We start from the raw sequence: 19,903 nt of genomic DNA, 5'->3' as shown, positions 1-19,903 counted from the left end.
GAAAGGATCTTCCAGCCTTGCCTGATCTGCACCAAAAAGTGACTGCAGTTCCACACTACATGACTGATTCTTAAAGCCCAGGGAGCAATTAATGGGTAATAAACGCTGCCTTGCTAGTGTCACCTGTATCCCAGAACAATTTATTTCAAAATAACATACCCCCTCTAGTGACAGGAATATATTTCTGATCCAAAAGTTAGCCAAATGGTTCAGCTAAATAGAGGCAATTAATTGTCTTCCTCTCAGGCAGATGTAAATGGCACTAATCTGAAAAAGAATAGGGAATTCTGCTCTGAAAAACAGCACCATAATAATAGTGGATCTACAGTAATGTGCCACTATTCTATTGCAGAAGATCCAGGAAATTATGGTACAAGTAATCTACGATAAGTAATTTCCTGAGAGATTTGTGCTGCTCTGCTGTTACCTTTGCCAAAACAGCAAGAAATTTTAGACTGGACTGTCATTTGATATTTATCCCTCAGCCAACAAACACTAAAACAGGTTATCCGGCTCATTTATCAGACTGCTGTTTGTGGGAGCTCACTGTGCATAAATTGTCTGTTACACTTCCTACATTACAACAGTAACTACCAAAGTACCCTGTAAAGTTACGTTGTTGCATGCAGCCAGTTTTTCCAATGCATGGGAGCTTTAAGTATTCCACAGATGCATAATTTAACATGGAAAAAGGCCTATGTGGTACCTTCCAGGCTACTGTATGGATGCATATGCATGCAGCTTAGCAGGAACGTTGGTAACTACACTTCAAGAGCTGTAAAGAGGTTTAGAACATCCTGAAGTTGTAAAAGGTGCTATATAAATGCAAGATATTCCTTTCTTTATGTGAGCCTTTCTTTATTTGTAGGCTTTGATGTTACCTGACTGGTCCACTGTAGTTGGGCATGCCATGTTGCCAGTAGTGTATCATAGAACTCTGTTAGTTGGTGATTCAGATTGAAGTCACTCTGACACAGCTCCTGCCATGTGGAGACCAGCTGACTCTGAAGAATGCAAAGCACAAACACAATTAAATGAATACACACAGACACACACAGGGTGCTCACGCAGCTGTCTCCAGTACACTGTTTTACTTACCATTGTGACCCAGCCTGAACAGCGAATGAGAGATGAACCCAAACCTGCAGTTCCTGGAAATCCATGCAATGAAAGCTAAAGCCACCACCCAATGCTGCCACCCAAGATGGGGTTAATAATGAGTGGAATCACAATCCAGGAGATATTTGGATGGAGAGGGACTGAAGGAGGAATGCGCTGTTAATGGCTAATTGACTACTTGCTATGTCTGAAATTAAAAGGGAACACAGGAGATCTTCCTCATCCCCGTGAGGCAGGGAATTTCCCACAGCTAATTGCTCAGCCCCACAAAAGTAATTTCCACTGTTTCTCATGAACCCCAGGGGATATTCTACCCTTTTGACTTTAGGCGATTAAGCCTGCTTTGCATCCACTCCCTGCACTACCCCAAACCTGTAGAGTGTCTGGCCGCCTCTTGCTTTGAATACTGGGATGACAGCGCTGTATCCAACCTTGTGGCACTTGTAGTAGTAAGTCAGGAGCTGGGGCATTCGGTCCACTGCCACAAACACTTTGACAAAAAGCCGGGCCTGATCTGAAACAGAAATAAATACAAACAGGTAAATACTGCAACCTGCTGATCCCTAGATCTGTATTTATATCTTCCCCTACCCATAATCTTGCCAGTCTGTCCTTTCAGGCGAACGTAAAACACTCCACAGAAGGACTGCAGTTTTCTTCATTGTCCTGGTCAATATTTATCCCTCAGCTAACATCATCAAAGCCAGATGACTCAGTTATTATCACATTGCTGCTTGTGGGGTCTTACCATGTGCAAATTTGTTGCTGTGTTCCTTACATTACAACAGTGGCTACACTTCAAAAGTAGCTTATATGATCAAGGCTTTAAATCATTTTGGTGCATCCTGAAGTCATGGAAGATTCTACAGAAATGCAAATTCTTTCTTTTCTTTTAGTTACTGTTAGGGACTCTTCCATGTGAGCAGGTTACCTTCTTCCAGACATCTCCAGCGCTGCTCCGTAACTAGTGCAAGCTGCTCAGAAGGCCCAGGAAAGGGGGAAGAGATGGAACGGACCTTGATGGCCATCCAGCTTGGCACTGGTTATCATTTTTAGACTTATTCCAGAAAGGCGCGTACTGTGGATTAAGGCCAATGCCTTCTCTGCTGATTCTTGAAAAAAAGGCCATATTATGCTACACACCAAGGACTTGAGGAATATTATAGGATCATGACCTTCAATAGGTTTATCCTATTGTAGTGGCTGTGTAAATAGCCAAATTTTTAAATCAGAGAAAACCAGACAGCACAGAAGGAAGCCATTTGGCCTATCATTCTTGTGCCGCCTCTTTGAAAGAGCTATCCTATTAATCACAGAAAATGCTGGAAAAACTCAGCAGGTCTGACAGCATCTTTGGAGAAAGAAACAGAGTTAACGTTTCAAGTCCATGTGACTCTTCTTCAGAGCTAAAGAGAAGTAAAAATGTGATGGAATTTATTCTGTTTGAGGGGAGTGGAGCAGGTAAAGCAGGATAGAAGGTCAGCGATAGGTGGGGGCTAAGGAGAAATTTTAAAGATCTCATGGACACAAGACAAAGGAAGTGTTAATGGTAGTAGTGAAGACTAAAGAAGGTGCTGATAGTGACATAAAGGTAAGTAAGTAGAACGTGTTAATAGCAGAACAAAGGTCAGTACTCTGTGAAAGAACAGCTTAGAACAAGTAACAGGCAGCCCCTTTTTGGGGGGAGGTGGGTGTCAGACCTGCTGAGATTTTCCAGCATTTTGTTTTTATTTCAGATATCCAACATCTGCAGTTTTTGGTTTTATCCAATTAATCACACTGCCCTGCTCTTTTCCATAGCCTTGTCATTTTTTCTTTCAAGTATATACCCAATTCTCTTTTGAAAGTTATTATGGGGTCTGCTTCCATCACCATTTCAGGTAATGAAAGCCAAAATATCCTAACTCACTGCACAAAATATTTCTCCTCATCTCACCTCTTGTTCTTTTGCCAATTACCTTAAACCTCTGGTTACTGATCCTCCTACCACTGGAAATAGTTGCTTCATACTTACTCTATAAAAACCATTCATAATTTTGAATGCCTCAATTCTATCGCCCTGTAACCTTCTCTGCTCCAAGAAAAAAAATCAAACTTCTTTCTAATGTAAAAAAAAACACTTTCAGAAAACACACAGGAAAGTCCACGGTGTTCTATGAATACAACCTAGGTTTCTGGTTTAATCCTGGAATCAGCTGACCTGTAAGAGGGGCGGATTGTGAGGCACAATCAGTTTCTATGTCTGAGCTATTCTGGGTTGTAGTGGAGGAGAGAGCGGTTGATCAGATCAGAAAAATCAGTCAGGGTTCTTTCAGGATTCTTATTTGTGATCAAATATCAACTGACTCATGGTGTGCAGTCATTGGTTGAAGGCGCAACTGAACTTGATTGTGATGCCTTCTCAGTCAAATAGCCCAACCGCACTGATTACTTAGGCTGATGGACACTTGGGGCACGCCACAACAATGCGGCTAACTCCACCAAAGCTTCTGAAGAAGAGGGACAAAGGAGGCACTGGAAAGGGGGAAACGGATGAAAGCAAGCTGATCACCTTAGATCAGTGCTGACAAATGTGCTGTGAGGGACCAAGACCTCACCCTACATTTCTTAAATAAAATATATAGAGACATGCTCATTGCTATCCCTAAAAATTTAAAACTCGACAAGACCTAAAATGGCTGAATCTATGTCTGTCTCTGACCCTCAGAAACTACTTGGCAGTATCAGGGAAACTCACACATCATCATCGCTGAACAGCCACTAACGACACATTGTGGGCCACACAAACCAAATTCAAAGAGAGCTATACAAAGGCCATCGGTATTTCATAACTCAGGCTGGCCAACAGGAGTCTGCTTGTCTGCTTAGAGAAAGGGCCTCACAACTTTCCTTTCAATTCTTAATGGTTGAGGCATTCAACAATCTCAGGAACCCAGTCAAGGGATACAAACTCTTTATCAAAGGCAGTGTGAAGAGGTGGGTGGTCATGTGACATGGACTTCTGGTTTGTGGCACCAGTAATATTGCCTTTGTTGGATAGCAAAGTCTCAGTCTGCTATTTTACCATCTAACTAGCAGCATCACAGACAAGGAGCTCTGGTCCAGGTTGGACACCCAGCCCCAACTACACTGCTTCTGCTAGAAATTCTGTACCACTGCCTACAAGACTGACCATCTCTGCATGCCTATCTTATCATATGACGTCAATATCATTGGAAAAGTGAATTATACAGCATTGTTTTTCGACCTGCTGACCTTCGTGAGGGAATACTTATTGGACTTTGATTCTGGAAATTGGAACCCATGTGAAGCATTTTTTTTCCTCTGGTTTTTGTACTGTAAACCTTTCCTTTCTCTATCCCTCTTTTACTGTATGAACACAAAGGAGGCAATGTTGCAACCTTTCTCCTGCATTTTGTGTGTGTAAGTAAACTAACCCTTTGAGTTTATCCTATCTCAAGTTTGCTGTGGAGTTAGAAATAAAAATTGGATCACGCTAAAACTGAGGGTTGGGAAACATGCCACCACTTATAAAAGAGGGAAACAAATCAAAAACAGCTTTCTATTTACGGGCAAGTGGGTGAGAGGAGAAATTTGTGCTGTTTAATTTAACCCCCCTCCTGTCTTTGTTCTTAATATTCCCGATAGTTCTAAAAGACCACTGCTAATGAGTTAACCCATTAGCCTTTTGGTAAAACTTTTGGATTCCTGCTCCTTCTGCAATCTAACGCTCCAAATCAAAGGAAAAACCCTGACTTCTCAAAAATTCGTATTCTGGTATCAGTCACATTCCCTCCACTCAGTTCTCATTGTGGGTGATCAAAGATTACTCACTGATAGCCCCTACTATTTGTTTCCTAGCTTTGCACCCAAGCTTCTCACAGAATGTTAAGAACAGAAGATCAGTTGCCAGCGTTCTCTTTCTCTTTGAAACAGCTATTCCCCTAGTCATAGTCATCCTTCACCCATGCTCACTGACCCACAATGGTCCAGCAACACATCAATTTCAAAATTCTCATTTTTCCTTTCAAATCCCTCCATGCCCCTCCCCATCTCTGGGTTCTCCTCCAGTCAGATCTCTGTGGTCCTCCAATTTTGGCTTGTTGTGCATCCTTGATTTTAACCACTCCACTATTAGTGGCCATGCCTTCAGCTGCCAGGGTCCTCAACTCTGGAGTTCCTTCCATAAACTCCTTACCTTTCTAATTCTCTCTTCTCCTCTAAGATTTTCCTTCAAACCTACCTCTTTAACAAAGCCTTTGGTCACATGTCCTAATAAATCTTTATGTGGCTCAATGCTACTCTGATAATTTTCTTGTGCCTTGGGATGTTTTACAGCATTAAAGGCACTATATAAATGTAAGTTGGTTGTTCATTTTGAAACAAGGGTGAACAGAACCAAATGTAACTGTGTACAAAGTGAATATGCCACACATCCCAACTGCACTCACAGAGCCCAGATCACTCACCAACAGACTGAGAGTTGAACGCAGCCACAATCTGTGTGCTCGCCATGGCCTCCAGCCGGTTCTTTAGCGCTTCGAGGTGAACACATTTCTCAGAATAATCTGGTGTGTCGACCAGCATTGCCAAGCTGTTCTGCATACTGGTCAGCTTGGCCGAGATAGTCTCAATGTCCTGTGGGAGGCAAATCGTTTCCATCACTGGATGCCACCATGTAAAGAGCAGCCACCCTTCCCCAAAGCAACCAAGTCAATGATATACGGTAACCCTAGGTTCCCGATCTGGCTACTTCAGCAGAGAGTTGCCGTTTTTAAACAAACAGTAACCACCCTTCTTTTCTTGTGTTGGGGTGGGATGGCTGCATTGTTCCATGGGAATTCAGCCACCTTTGCCATCTCAGCCAAGTCACTGTCTTTCATGGGTTGACCCTCAATGTAGTGTGGGTTAGCAGTTTCTCGACTACAATGGCCATCACAACAGAACTCAAGCCTATTCCCTAATACATCCATACACATGCATGTATACTGAGTCAACAGACGCACACAATCCCAACTTCCCACTAGCAGACAGAGCCCAATCTGATATTATCTGCTTCTCCATACCAAAAGCCCTTGGGCTATTTCTAAAATTTCTTAGCTGAGATTCCACAGCAAAACTCAAAACTGGCTCCTTCCACGCTGTACAACACAGGGCAGCACATTTACCAATTCAGTTTGATGCCTCATTTGAAAATGCCACCGGACAGTGCAGTGATCCCTGAGTACTGCATTGGGTGTTTCAGCCAGGATCATGTGCTGAAATCTCTGGTGTGGGTCTTGAGCTCACAACCTTCTGAGGTTAGAGCGCTGTCCACTGAGGCATGGCAGATATCCAACTAATTGACTGCACAGTTTTTTGAGGGACTTTTTCCCTTGGTGCCTAAAGCAGAGACAAGGAATTCACACTGTGGGCAACCTGAACCCATAATAGGTCACAGGACAACACAGCATGCTGCCAGCTCCACACCCTCATACTAATACCATTTTATCATACTGCTGTTTGCCTGAAATCTATGATAGTGCTGGACTGAAAAATATTCCGCTCCTACCTGCGACTTCAGTGTCTCTTCAATATCTGCACTGAGTGTGCTCCACTTGTCAGCCTCCTGCAGTGCCTCAGACGCTGCCTGCATCCTGGACTTTACTTCGTCAAGCTCGACCAAAACCTGCAGCATGCACCAACAAACAAACACAAGCTGGTCATTGGAAAGGAGGACCATAAGACACAGGAACAGAAATTAGGCCATTCGGCCCATCGAGTCTGCTCCTCCATTCAATTATGGCTGATAAGTTTCTCCAACCCATTCTCTTGTCTTCTCCCTCTAACCTTTGATCCCCTTATCAATCAAGAACCTATCTATCTTGGTCTTAAAAACACTCAATGACCTGGCCTCCACAGCCTTCTGTGGCAATGAATTCCATAGATTCACCACTCTCTGGTTAAAGAAGTTTCTCCTTATCTCTGTTCTAAAAGGTCTTCCCTTTACTCTGAGGCTGTGCCCTCAGGTCCTAGTCTCTCCTACTAATGGAAACATCTTCCCCACATCCACTCTATCCAGGCCTCTCAGTATTTTGTAAGTTTCAATCAGATGCCCCCTCATCCTTCTAAACTCAATCGAGTATAGACCCAAAGTCCTCAAACATTCCTCAAACGGAGGGGGAGCCCAGCTGATAATTCAGTGGCCAGTATCTTTTATTAATGGGCGCCTACCACGTGGGTGTGGACTCACCTTAAGAGAAACACTGGAGAAGGAGCAAATAAGATTCACAAAGATGACACAAAAATCGAGAGGGTACAGCCATCAGCAAAGACTGAACAAGCTGGGGTTCTTTTCTCTGGAAAAGAGAAGACTGAGGGGTGACCTAAGAAAGGTTTAAAATTATAATGGACTTTGATTGGGTTGAAGTAGAGAATTTGTTTCTACTTCTAGAAGAGACCACAACTACGGAGGCATAAATATAAAAAAAGTCACCAATAAATCCAATAGTGAATTCAGAAGAAACTTCTTTACCCAAAGAGCAATTAGAGTGTGCTACCACAAGGAGTAGTCGAGTCAAAAAACATGGATGCATTTAAGAGGAAGCTCAAGTAGTACAAGAGGGAGAAAGGAACAGAAAGGTATGTTGATAGGGTTAGATGAAGTGGGATGGGAGAAAACTCATATGCAGCATGAACACCTGCATAGACCAGTTGGGCCAAATGGCCTGTTTCTGTCCTGTACATTCTATGTAACTAAGTGATTATGGATCTGCCACATGAAACAATGAGTGCTACTGACTGAGCCATACTGACAGGGAGGGCATTTACATCTGGGGACAAGAATTTCCTCTTTTGAAAAAGAAATAAAGATATTTTGCATTTCAAAAACAACCACCCAACATGCATTGAGTAGGCTTGAAACTAATCCAAGCCTCAAAGTATTCAACATCCTTACCTGCATGGATTGCGCTGTGTCCTGTTCAAATTTCCGAATATCTTCCTTGACAAGGATCATTTGCTCCTTCAGAAAGGAAGCTTCCTGTTTCAGAGCTTCCACATCCCGGAGAGCCCTAGGCATGTTCTGGAGTGCCTGGTGACTGGTCTCTGAGTGCAAAAGAGATTATAAGGTAGAAAGGTCATGCATACGTCACACAACCAGACATTTAGCAACCTGCAATAACTTGAGAACTGACACATGAGATGGAGCAATCACAAGAATAAGAAACAGGTCCACACTGAACAGACCTGCTTCTAATCCAATCAATACTATGTAAATACAGACACACTCCTTGGGGACCCTTTGCAAATACAATCACACTCCTCAGGGTCCTCCTGTTAACACTGACAGACTGTACAGCGATCCCCCATAGTGACACACATCAGGAACACCTTCTAAATAATGGCATATTCCCCAAGAATCCTCTGTAAATAATAGTACATTCCCCAGGGCTCCCCTGTAAATACTGACACCAGGGTACCCCACTAAATAATGGCACATTCTCCAAGAATCCCCTGTAAATACTGACACACTTCTGCAGGCCCCTGTAAATACTATGCACACATTGGACCCCTTTAAATACTCACACATCCCATGGGATCCCCTATAAGTATCACCACACTCCAAGGAACTCCATGCAAATACTGATGCACTCCGGGATCTTCCTGTATGTAGTGACATATTCTCTGGGACCCACCTGCAAATGGACTACTTACTGGATGAGTAATCCAAAGGCCCAGACTAATGCTCTGGGGACATGTGTTCTAAACCCACTATGGCAACTGGTGGAATTTAAATTCAATTAGTAAATCTGGAATTGAAAGCTAATCTCAGTAATAGTGACCAAGAAACTATCAATGGGTCATGTGGTTTACTAATGACCTTGAGGAAAGAAAATCTGCCATCCTTACTCAGTCTAAACTACAAGTGACTCCAGATCCAGAATACTATGGTTGATTCTAAATTGCGTTCTGAAATGGTCTAGCAAGCCACTCAGTTCAAGGGAAATTAGGAATGGGCAACAAAGGCTGGCCTTGCCAGCGACACCCATACACCATAAAAGAATATGTAAAAAAAAATACCGGCGCGCTCCCCAGGGCCTCCCCCTGCAAAGGCCGGCGCGCTCCCCAGGGCCTCCCCCTGCAAAGACCTGCGCGTTCCCCAGAGCCTCCCCCTGCAAAGACCGGCGCGCTCCCCAGGGCCTCCCCCTGCAAAGAGTCAGATGCTCCCTGAGGCCCCCTCTGCAAAGATAGACACCCCCCCATTCTCCCTGCAAATACTGACACCCCTGGACCATAAGCAAATAATGATACATTCCCGGGGTCTTCCTGCGATAATGACGTATTCCCTGGGACCTCCTGCAAATACTAACATGCTCCCGGGGGCCCCTTGTAAATAGTGGCACACTCCCAGGTACTCCCTGTAAATACTGACAGATTCCAGGGTAAAAGAATACACACCCAGGTAATTTGCAACACACCCGCACCTTCAATGGCATTGTTCACCTCCTGAATGAACAACTGCAACTTCATCACCAGAGTGGCAGCATGACTGTCCACCTTTCCAGGTTCCTCCTCCTGAACGGTCTTGAAAGCCCCATTCACCCAGTCCTTGACATCAAAGTTGTTGTCCAGGAATTTCGAGAAATCCATTTTTCATGCTTTAAAAATAGACAAATCTCCTGCTGTGGAAACAAACTGTACTTCAACAAAGTCCCAACCATTCAACGTTCTGCCATGTCCAAGAGGAAACATATGCAAGTGTGAGGAAAGAGGCTGCATGGTAGAAAAATACTAGAAACAGTCAAGTCAGGGGAAAAACAGCAATCAACAACTCAGATGTTCACAGAAGGTCAACAGTTTTAAGTAGTGACTGCAGTTTTACCCACTGATGCTGACCTGATGGATGTTGCCAATTGTGTGTTTTTATTTCCATACTTAGGAACACAAAAACAGGAGGAGGCCATTTGGTCCCTTGAGCCTGTTCTGCCACCATTCAGTAAGATCATGGCTAATCTAATCTTGGCCTCAACTCCACTTTCCATAACCTTTGACCTCCCTTAGAGTTCAAGGATCTGCCTCTTTCAGCTTTGAATATATTCAATGACTCAGCCTCCACAACTGTCTGGGGCAAAGAATTCCAAAGACTCACAACTCTCAGAAGAAATGCATCATCTGCTTAAATGGGAGATCTCTTATTTTGAAACTATACCCCCTAGTTCTAGATTTCTCAAGGGAAAACATCCTCTCAGCATCTACCCTATCAAGCCCCCTCGGAATCTTATATTTCAATAAGATTGTGTCTTTTTCTTCTAAACTAAAATGAATGCAGGCCCAAAGGCAACCCTTTCATCCCAGGAATCAGCCTAGTGAACCTTCTCTGAACTGCCTCCAATGCAGGGAAAGCAGCTGATTGGTGAGTATTTCTAGTCTTTAAAGTAAAAGTCAGGTCTTTAGTTTGTGTTTAGGTCTCTAATCTTATCTTTTCTCTTTTTCTTAAAAATAGCTTGTTAAGTATAAGATCGATACTGGTGTAAAAAACTACTTACAATAAAGCGTAAAGAGCGGGGGATTCTTCAAGTGTGAAGGGCAGGGATACTAATTAGTAAATTAAATAAAATACGATAATGATGGCAGGACGGGTGATGTGTTGCTGCTGCAGCATGTGGGAGGGGGGCTGGACACCAAGGTGATCTAGAGCGAACACATCTGTATTAAGTGTTTGCAGCTTCAGATCCGAGTTGAGGAGCTGGAGTCCAAGCTGCAGACATCACGCCAGATCAGGGAGGGGGAAAGTTACCTGGACACTTTGCTCCAGGAGACAGTCACACCCCTCAAATTAGGTAATTCAAATTTGGCCTGTGATCAGGGAGAGAAGGGTGTGGCTATAGGTATGGGGTCCCAGTGGGTAGCATTCGAGGAGCCTTGGCCCCTGCAATTGTCCAACTGTTACAAGGTCCTTGCAAGCTGTGAGGATGAGAGAGGGGACTGAGGGAGGATGAGCAAACTGACTACGGCACCGTGGTACAGGGAACCATTCAAGTGGGGGGAGGAAATAGGAACGCAATAGTGGTACCTACAGTATAATTAGGTGGATAGATATTGTTCTCTGCAGCTGTGAGCATGAGTTCCAAAGGGCTGGAGAGGAACTTGGAGTGGGAGGAGAGGGATCCAGTTGTCATCATCCACGTTGGTACCAACAACATTGATAGGACTAGTAAGCAGGTTGTGCTGAAAGAATTTGAATAGTTAGGTGCTAACTTAAAAAACAGAACCTCCAAGGTAATAATCTCAGGATTACTATCTGAGCCACGGGCAAACTGGCATAGGGTCAATAAAGTCAAGGAGTTACATGCATGGCTCAAAGATTGGTGTGGGAGGAATGAGTTTCAGTTCATGAGGCACTGGAACCAGTAGTGGGGTAGAGGGCAGCTGTTCTGGTGGAACGAGCTTCACTTGAACCTGGCGAATTGAATAACTAGGGCTGTAGAAAGGACTTTAAACTAAATAGAGGGAGGGGGAGGGGGAGAGGGAAGGGGAGGGGGAGAGGGAAGGGGAGGGGAGGAGGGAAGGGGAGGGGAGGAGGGAAGGGGAGGGGATGGGGGAGGGGGAGGGGGAAGGGAGGGGGAGGGGGAGGGGGAGGGGGAAGGGAGGGGGAGGGGGAGGGGGAAGGGAGGGGAGGGGGAAGGGGAGGGGAGGGGAGGGGGGAGGGGAGGGGGAAGGGGAGGGGAGGGGGAGGGGAGGGGGAAGGGGAGGGGGGAGGGGGGGAGGGGAGGGGTGGGGGAGGTAGGGGGGGAGGGGTGGGGAGGTAGGGGGGGAGGGGTGGGGAGGTAGGGGGGGAGGGGTGGGGGATCTGGAGAGGGGATATGTAGGCTTACAAAGTAAAAGGATATGGCAGCATTGCAGGGCAGCAATCTAGGTAATGATTCCCAGAATGTGACAGGAAGGGACAGTGTACAAACAAAAAAAAAGCAGCAAAGAGGGTCAAAGGGGAAAACAAATGGTAAAAAGGCAAAATGATTAACTCTTTACTTAAAGGCACATAGTATTCGAAACAAGATAAATGAATTAACGGCACTAATAGATGTTAATGGGTAAACTTAAATAAGGGTAATTACAAATGAATGAGTGTTCATTGGAGTGGACTGGGAAAGGAGTTTAGCAGAAAAGATGGTTGATGAACAATGGCAGACATTCAAGAAAACAGTTCATGACTCGTAACAAAGATGTATCCCAGTGACAAAGAATGATTCTAGGAAGGTTAACCAAGAAAATTAAGGATAGGATCAAATTGAAAGAAAAAACATACAATGTGACAATGTGGCAAAAATTAGTGGTAAACCAAAGGATTGGGAAAGTTTTAAAAACCAACAAAAGGTGACCAAAAATATAATAGATGGAGAAAATAAACTTCGAGGGTAAAAAACAGATAGTAAGAGCTTCTTTAAAATATATAAAAAGGGAGGGAGAGGCCAAAGTGAACATAGGCCCCTTAGAGAATGAGGCTGGGGAAATAATAATGGGGAATCAGGAAATGGCAGAGGGGTTGAATAAATACTTTACATCAGTCTTCATAGTAGAAGACACCAATAGCTTTCCAAAAATGCTACATAATCAAGGGGCAAAGGGAGGGGGGAGGAAATAAATACAATAATATCAAGAGAGGAAATATACTAGGGAAACTAATGGGGCTAAGGCCGAAAAGTCCATCAGGATAAGGCCTGATGGGTTACATCCTAGGATAGTAAAGGAAGTAGCTAGAGATAGTGGGTGTTGATGGAAAACTTCCAATGTAACACCCTCATTCAAAAAGGAGACAAAAAAGCAGGTAAATATAGGCCAGTCAGCTTAATATCCGTCACTGGGAAAATGTTAGAGTCTGTTATAAAGGATGTAACAGCAGAGCATTTAGAAATGCATAATATGAATCAAGCAGGGTCAATATGGCTTCATGAAGGGGAAATCATGCCTGACAAATTTATTCGAATTCTTTGAGGAGGTAACAAGCAGGATAGATAAAGGGGAACCAGTAATGTAATATATTTGGATTTCCAAAAGGCAATAAGGTACCGTACATAAGGCCACTTAATAAGAAAAGAGCCCTTGGTGTTGGGGATAGTATATTAGCATGTATAGAGGATTGGCTAACTAAGAGAAGACAGAGTTGGGAAAAGGGGGACATTTTCAAGATAGCAACCTGTAACTAGTGGAGTGCCACAGGGATTTGTGCTGGGGCCACAATTATTTACAATATATATTAATGACTTGGATGAGGGAAGGGAATGTACTATCGCCAAGTTTGCGGATGACAAAAATAGGTGGGAAGGCAAGTGGTGAGGGTGACACAAGGAGTCTACAGAGGGATATAGGCAGGTTAAGTCAGTGGGCAAAACTTGGCAGATGGAATATAATGTGGGACCATGTCAGGTTATGCACTTTGGCAGGAAGAATAGAGGAGCTGAATATTATATAAATGGAGAAAGACTGCAGAAAGCTGCAGCACAGGGATTCCGAGTGCATGAATCACAAAAAGCTAGCATAGAAGTTCAGAGGTAATAGGGAAGGCAAATGGAATGTTGGCCTTTATTTCAAGGGGAATGAGGTATAAAAATAGCGAAGTCTTGCTAAAATTATACAAGGCACTAATTAGACCACAACTAGAATATTGTGAACAGTTTTGGTCTCCTTATCTAAGGAAAGATATACTGGCATTGGAGGTAGTTCAGAGAAGGTTCACTAGGTTAATCCCAGGTATGGAGGGATTTTCTCATGAGAGCTTGAGTAGGTTGGGTCTATTCTCATTGGAGTTTAGAAGAATGAGAGGTGACCTTATTGAAACATAAGATTCTTAGGGGCTTGACAGGGTAGTTGCTGAGAGGTTGCTGAGAGTCTAGGACCAAAGGGCATAATCTCAGAGTAAGGGGTCACCCATTTAAGACAGAGATGACGAGGAATTTCTTCTCTCAGACAATAGTGAATCTGTAGAATTCTTTACCGCAGAGGGCTATAGAGGCAGGGTCTTTAAGTATATTCAAGGCTGAGATAGGCAGATTTTTAATTAGTAAGGGAGTCAAGGGTTGTGGGGAAAAGGCAGGAAAGTGAAATTGAGGATTATCAGATCAGCCATGTAATCATTGAATGGTGGAGCAGACTCGATGGGTCGAATGGCCTACTTCCGCTCCTATGTCTTATAATCTATAATTTCCTGTTTTGTTTCCTTCTTTTCATGAATAGGGCCATTACATTTATGGCTTTCCAGTCCACTGGGACCTTTCTGGAATCCAGGGAATCTTGGAAGGTTGCAGCTAATTTATCCATCATCTATGCAGCCACTTCTTTTAAGACCCTAGGATGTAGGCCATCAGGTTCAGCTTTAAGTTCCATAAGTTTCCCTAGTACTTTTTCTCTAGTGATAATTATTTTAAGTTCCTCCTTTCTGCCCCCAGATTTTCTACAATTAATGGATGCTTTTTAGTGTCTTCTACTTCTACTGTGTATATGAGGACAGATGCAAAATATTTGTTCAAGCTCCAAAAAGGTGGAGGTGAGGTAGAATTGAGTGCCATTGGCTTACTTTTGGAAATTGACACATCCAGTTGATGTGACTGAGGGTAGCATGTAGATAAGAAATAGGTTTGAACCAAGGATAGATCCTTAGAGGATACAAGAGGTAATGGTGTATGAGAGGGAAGAGAAGCCATTGCAGGTGATTCTCTGGTTACGATTAGATAGTTAAGAATGGAACCCAGCAAGAGACTTAAAAAGAGCACGAGAGGCAGCAAGAGGGAGACTCCTGGCGAGAGGCTAAAAAGATTGAGAGAGGGAGACCCCCAGCAGGAGGTTATCCAGTTCAGTCCATTCAGTTGTTTGGAGAAAAATTTAAAAGTGATGTCAAGGAAACAGGTAAGTGATCAGTTGATGAGTATTTTGCTCATTTATCTTTCAAAACTCAGGTAACTTACTAATAAAACCTTACAATTACTAATATTAGTAAACTTTACTAGCAGTAATAAAGCTTATTGGGAGTAGCAGGGTTTATTAATTATAGATGAAGAAAAATAAATGAATTAATACATAATAAATATGGCAGGGCAGATGGTGCATTGCAATATGCAATCTGGAAGCTCCTGTACACCAGTGTGATCCAGGGCAAATACGTCTATGGTAAGTACCTGCAGCTTCGGCTCGGAGTCAGTGAGCTGGAGACTGAGCTACAGACTCTGCAATGCATCAGGAGGGAGAAAGTTACCTGGACACTTTGTTCCAGGAGATGGTCACACCCCTTAGGATAGTGTCTTCTGATTTGATCAATGATCAGGGACAGGAGGGTCCGACTGTGAGTGAGGCAGGTTAAGAGGATCAAGAAGGTAGAAGTGGTGGAGCCTCAGCCTCAGCAACTGTCCAACCAGTTTGAGGTTCTTGCAACCGGTACGGATGAAAGCAAGGGCTGCAGGGCCCACATTACATCGCCCCAAACCAAGCTGCAGTCATCTGCTCCATGTAGCAAGGACACCATTGGAAAAGTAAAACGCAACACCTACAATGAACTGAAAAAACAACACCAGCAACATGCAGAACATGGCAGTACTAATCCCTTCAAGATCACTGAACTGGAGGAAGCATTAAAGGGCTTAAATGTGGCAAAGCAGCGGGATACGGCAACATCGCACCAGAATTCCTGAAACAATTTGGCCCCCATGCTCGTGCCTAGCTGACAAAGTTCTACGCAAGAATCATCAGCTCAAATTCGCTCCTGAAGGTGTGATGTATGACAAAAATCATTGCCATTCCAAAATCTGGAAAAGATCTCACATTAGCGGTCAGCTACTGACTGATTTCACTACTTTCTATGTGCTTTAAGATATTTGAGCATCTTATACTGCAACACCTATCTCCGGAAGTAGAGACCATCCTTAAAGTTGACCATGCTGGCTTCTGTCAGGATCACAGCACATGTAATCAAGATCTGGCACTCACCACCTACATCAAAAATGGCTTCCAAAAGAATACAAAGACAGGCATAGTGTTAGGTCCTCACAGCTACCTATGATACAGTGTGGCACACTGGCCTGCTCTTAAAGCTGCCCAGAATGCTTCCAACCAGGGTTGGGACAGTTGTTGACACACTCCTTCGCAACAGATGATTCAGAATCCACCTTGGGTAAAGGAGATGTGCGTAGAGAAAACAGGCCAGTAGGCCACCACAGTGCTCAATGCTAGCCCCAATCCTGTTCAATATATATATATATATATACACAAATGACCAGTCAGCAACCACACCCCACAAGTTCATCTACACTGATGACATCTGGTGTACCACCTAAACTCCATCCTTCTGCACCCTGGACCAGGTCCTGAACAAAGATATTACAAAGCTGACGGACTACTGCAGCACATGGCATCTCACATTAAGTCCCTCCAAAATCATATTCAGTGTATTCCACCTCCATTGTGCCAGTGCCAAACCAGAATTGCATATCTACATTGATGGCCAGAGACTTAAGCATGATCCCAGCCCAACAGACTTGGGAGTGACTCTCAAAAGGACTCTGCCCTTCTGGGAACATTTGAAGAAAACAGCAGCAAAGTTCAAACCAGAAACAACCTAACCAAACCTGCTGGATCTACATGGAGTGCTGCTGCCACAATAGTCTGGACATCATCACTTGCCCTATTATACTCCGCAGCAGAGTACTGTGCACTGTCTGGCAAAGGTCATCATGCACACATCTTGTTGACACTCAACTGAATGCAACAGTGTGCATCATAACTGGAACTCTCCGCTCAACACCCCTCCCCGGATTCATCTCCTTGCAAACATCACTCCGCCACACATCCACCGAATGACGAAACCCACAGGCTGTTTGAAACCATCTATACTGCACCTCACTTACCACCCCATGATGATCTGCTCAACCCGCCTATTGCCCAGCTTCTATCTCGACACCCCATATGGAGCACCTTCCTGACCACGATCTACCAGCAAACATCCTCTGGGTCAAGGCATGGGAAACATGAAAAATCACTAACAAGTTCCTTGTGAGAAACCCGTTCTGTCAAATGGCAGGTTTGAATTGCCACAGAAACGGTGGCTCTAAATAAATAGGTTCAGGATAGGCCAGGGCGCCCGTCCAGCCAACATCCACCAATGGCGCCTCAGTACAAACCCCTATGCACTCGTAAAAAGGCACAATGCTGCACATTACCGAGGAGTGCCCCTCTACAGGTTAAGTGGAGGACTGATCACCGTAACATCAGCAAATGAGGAAAGAGAGAGTGAGAGCGAGAGAGAAAGCGAGAGCGAAGAGAGAGTGAGAGAGAAAGCGAGAGCGAGAGAGAAAGCGAGAGTGAGAGAAAACGAGAGCGAGAAAGCGAGAGCGAGAGAGAAAGCGAGAGCGAGAGAGAAAGCGAGAGCGAGAGAGAAAGCGAGAGCGAGAGAGAAAGCGAGAGCGAGAGAGAAAGCGAGAGCGAGAGAGAAAGCGAGAGCGAGAGAGAAAGCGAGAGCGAGAGAGAAAGCGAGAGCGAGAGAGAAAGCGAGAGCGAGAGAGAAAGCGAGAGCGAGAGAGAAAGCGAGAGCGAGAGAGAAAGCGAGAGAGAAAACGAGAGCGAGGGAGAAAACGAGAGCGAGGGAGAAAACGAGAGCGAGGGAGAAAACGAGAGCGAGGGAGAAAACGAGAGCGAGGGAGAAAACGAGAGCGAGGGAGAAAACGAGAGCGAGGGAGAAAACGAGAGCGAGGGAGAAAGCGAGAGCGAGGGAGAAAGCGAGAGCGAGGGAGAAAGCGAGAGCGAGGGAGAAAGCGAGAGCGAGGGAGAAAGCGAGAGCGAGGGAGAAAGCGAGAGCGAGGGAGAAAGCGAGAGACAGAGAGAAAGCGAGAGAGAAAGCGAGAGAGAAAGCGAGAGAGAAAGCGAGAGAGAAAGCGAGAGAGAAAGCGAGAGAGAGAGAGAAAGCGAGAGAGAGAGAGAAAGCGAGAGAGAGAGAAAGCGAGAGAGAGAGAAAGCGAGAGAGAGAAAGAGAGAAAGCGAGAGAGAGAGCGGGAGAAAGCGAGAGAGAGAGCGGGAGAAAGCGAGAGAGAGAGCGGGAGAAAGCGAGAGAGAGAGCGGGAGAAAGCGAGAGAGAGAGCGGGAGAAAGCGAGAGAGAGAGCGGGAGAAAGCGAGAGAGAGAGCGGGAGAAAGCGAGAGAGAGAGCGGGAGAAAGCGAGAGAGAGAGCGGGAGAAAGCGAGAGAGAGGGAGAGAAAGCGAGAGGGAGAGCGAGAGAAAGCGAGAGGGAGAGCGAGAGAAAGCGAGAGGGAGAGCGAGAGAAAGCGAGAGGGAGAGCGAGAGAAAGCGAGAGGGAGAGCGAGAGAAAGCGAGAGGGAGAGCGAGAGAAAGCGAGAGGGAGAGCGAGAGAAAGCGAGAGGGAGAGCGAGAGAAAGCGAGAGGGAGAGCGAGAGAAAGCGAGAGGGAGAGCGAGAGAAAGCGAGAGGGAGAGCGAGAGAAAGCGAGAGGGAGAGCGAGAGAAAGCGAGAGGGAGAGCGAGAGAAAGCGAGAGGGAGAGCGAGAGAAAGCGAGAGGGAGAGCGAGAGAAAGCGAGAGGGAGAGCGAGAGAAAGCGAGAGGGAGAGCGAGAGAAAGCGAGAGGGAGAGCGAGAGAAAGCGAGAGGGAGAGCGAGAGAAAGCGAGAGGGAGAGCGAGAGAAAGCGAGAGGGAGAGCGAGAGAAAGCGAGAGGGAGAGCGAGAGAAAGCGAGAGGGAGAGCGAGAGAAAGCGAGAGGGAGAGCGAGAGAAAGCGAGAGGGAGAGCGAGAGAAAGCGAGAGGGAGAGCGAGAGAAAGCGAGAGGGAGAGCGAGAGAAAGCGAGAGGGAGAGCGAGAGAAAGCGAGAGGGAGAGCGAGAGAAAGCGAGAGCGAGAGCGAGAGAAAGCGAGAGGGAGAGCGAGAGAAAGCGAGAGCGAGAGAGCGAGAGAGCGAGAGAGCGAGAGAGCGAGAGAGCGAGAGAAAGCGAGAGCGAGAGAAAGCGAGAGCGAGAGAAAGCGAGAGCGAGAGAAAGCGAGAGCGAGAGAAAGCGAGAGCGAGAGAAAGCGAGAGCGAGAGAAAGCGAGAGCGAGAGAAAGCGAGAGCGAGAGAAAGCGAGAGCGAGAGAAAGCGAGAGCGAGAGAAAGCGAGAGCGAGAGAAAGCGAGAGCGAGAGAGAGAGAAAGCGAGAGGAAGAGAAAGCGAGAGGAAGAGAAAGCGAGAGAGAGAGAAAGCGAGAGCGAGAGAGAGAGAAAGCGAGAGCGAGAGCGAGAGAAAGCGAGAGACAGCGAGGGCGAGAGACAGCGAGGGCGAGAGACAGCGAGGGCGAGAGACAGCGAGGGCGAGAGACAGCGAGGGCGAGAGACAGCGAGGGCGAGAGACAGCGAGGGCGAGAGACAGCGAGGGCGAGAGACAGCGAGGGCGAGAGACAGCGAGGGCGAGAGACAGCGAGGGCGAGAGACAGCGAGGGCGAGAGACAGCGAGGGCGAGAGACAGCGAGGGCGAGAGACACCGAGGGCGAGAGACACCGAGGGCGAGAGACAGCGAGGGCGAGAGACACCGAGGGCGAGAGACACCGAGGGCGAGAGACACCGAGGGCGAGAGACAGCGAGGGCGAGAGAAAGCGAGAGCGAGAGCGAGAGAAAGCGAGAGCGAGAGCGAGAGAAAGCGAGAGACAGCGAGGGCGAGAGACAGCGAGGGCGAGAGACAGCGAGGGCGAGAGACAGCGAGGGCGAGAGACAGCGAGGGCGAGAGACAGCGAGGGCGAGAGACAGCGAGGGCGAGAGACAGCGAGGGCGAGAGACAGCGAGGGCGAGAG

At 45.9% G+C, this 19,903-nt stretch overlaps 1 protein-coding gene across 1 annotated transcript in view; it reads right to left on the bottom strand.

Moving 5' to 3' along the window:
* Positions 1-19,903, bottom strand: part of cog7 (component of oligomeric golgi complex 7) — a 94,215-nt gene that overhangs the window by 43,662 nt on the left and 30,650 nt on the right. Inside the window, exons 2-7 of the mRNA XM_041206935.1 lie at positions 9,585-9,779; positions 8,057-8,205; positions 6,671-6,787; positions 5,589-5,757; positions 1,551-1,633; positions 882-1,004 (exon numbers count right to left, since the gene is read on the bottom strand). Of these exons, the coding sequence (XP_041062869.1) occupies positions 882-1,004; positions 1,551-1,633; positions 5,589-5,757; positions 6,671-6,787; positions 8,057-8,205; positions 9,585-9,750 (807 nt within the window). The 5' untranslated portion in view covers positions 9,751-9,779. The remainder of the gene's footprint in view (positions 1-881; positions 1,005-1,550; positions 1,634-5,588; positions 5,758-6,670; positions 6,788-8,056; positions 8,206-9,584; positions 9,780-19,903) is intronic.

The sequence above is a fragment of the Carcharodon carcharias genome, chromosome 15 (genome assembly GCF_017639515.1).
Source record: "Carcharodon carcharias isolate sCarCar2 chromosome 15, sCarCar2.pri, whole genome shotgun sequence".
Classification (NCBI taxonomy): domain Eukaryota; kingdom Metazoa; phylum Chordata; class Chondrichthyes; order Lamniformes; family Lamnidae; genus Carcharodon; species Carcharodon carcharias.
This window is presented reverse-complemented; position numbering and strand designations above follow the sequence as displayed.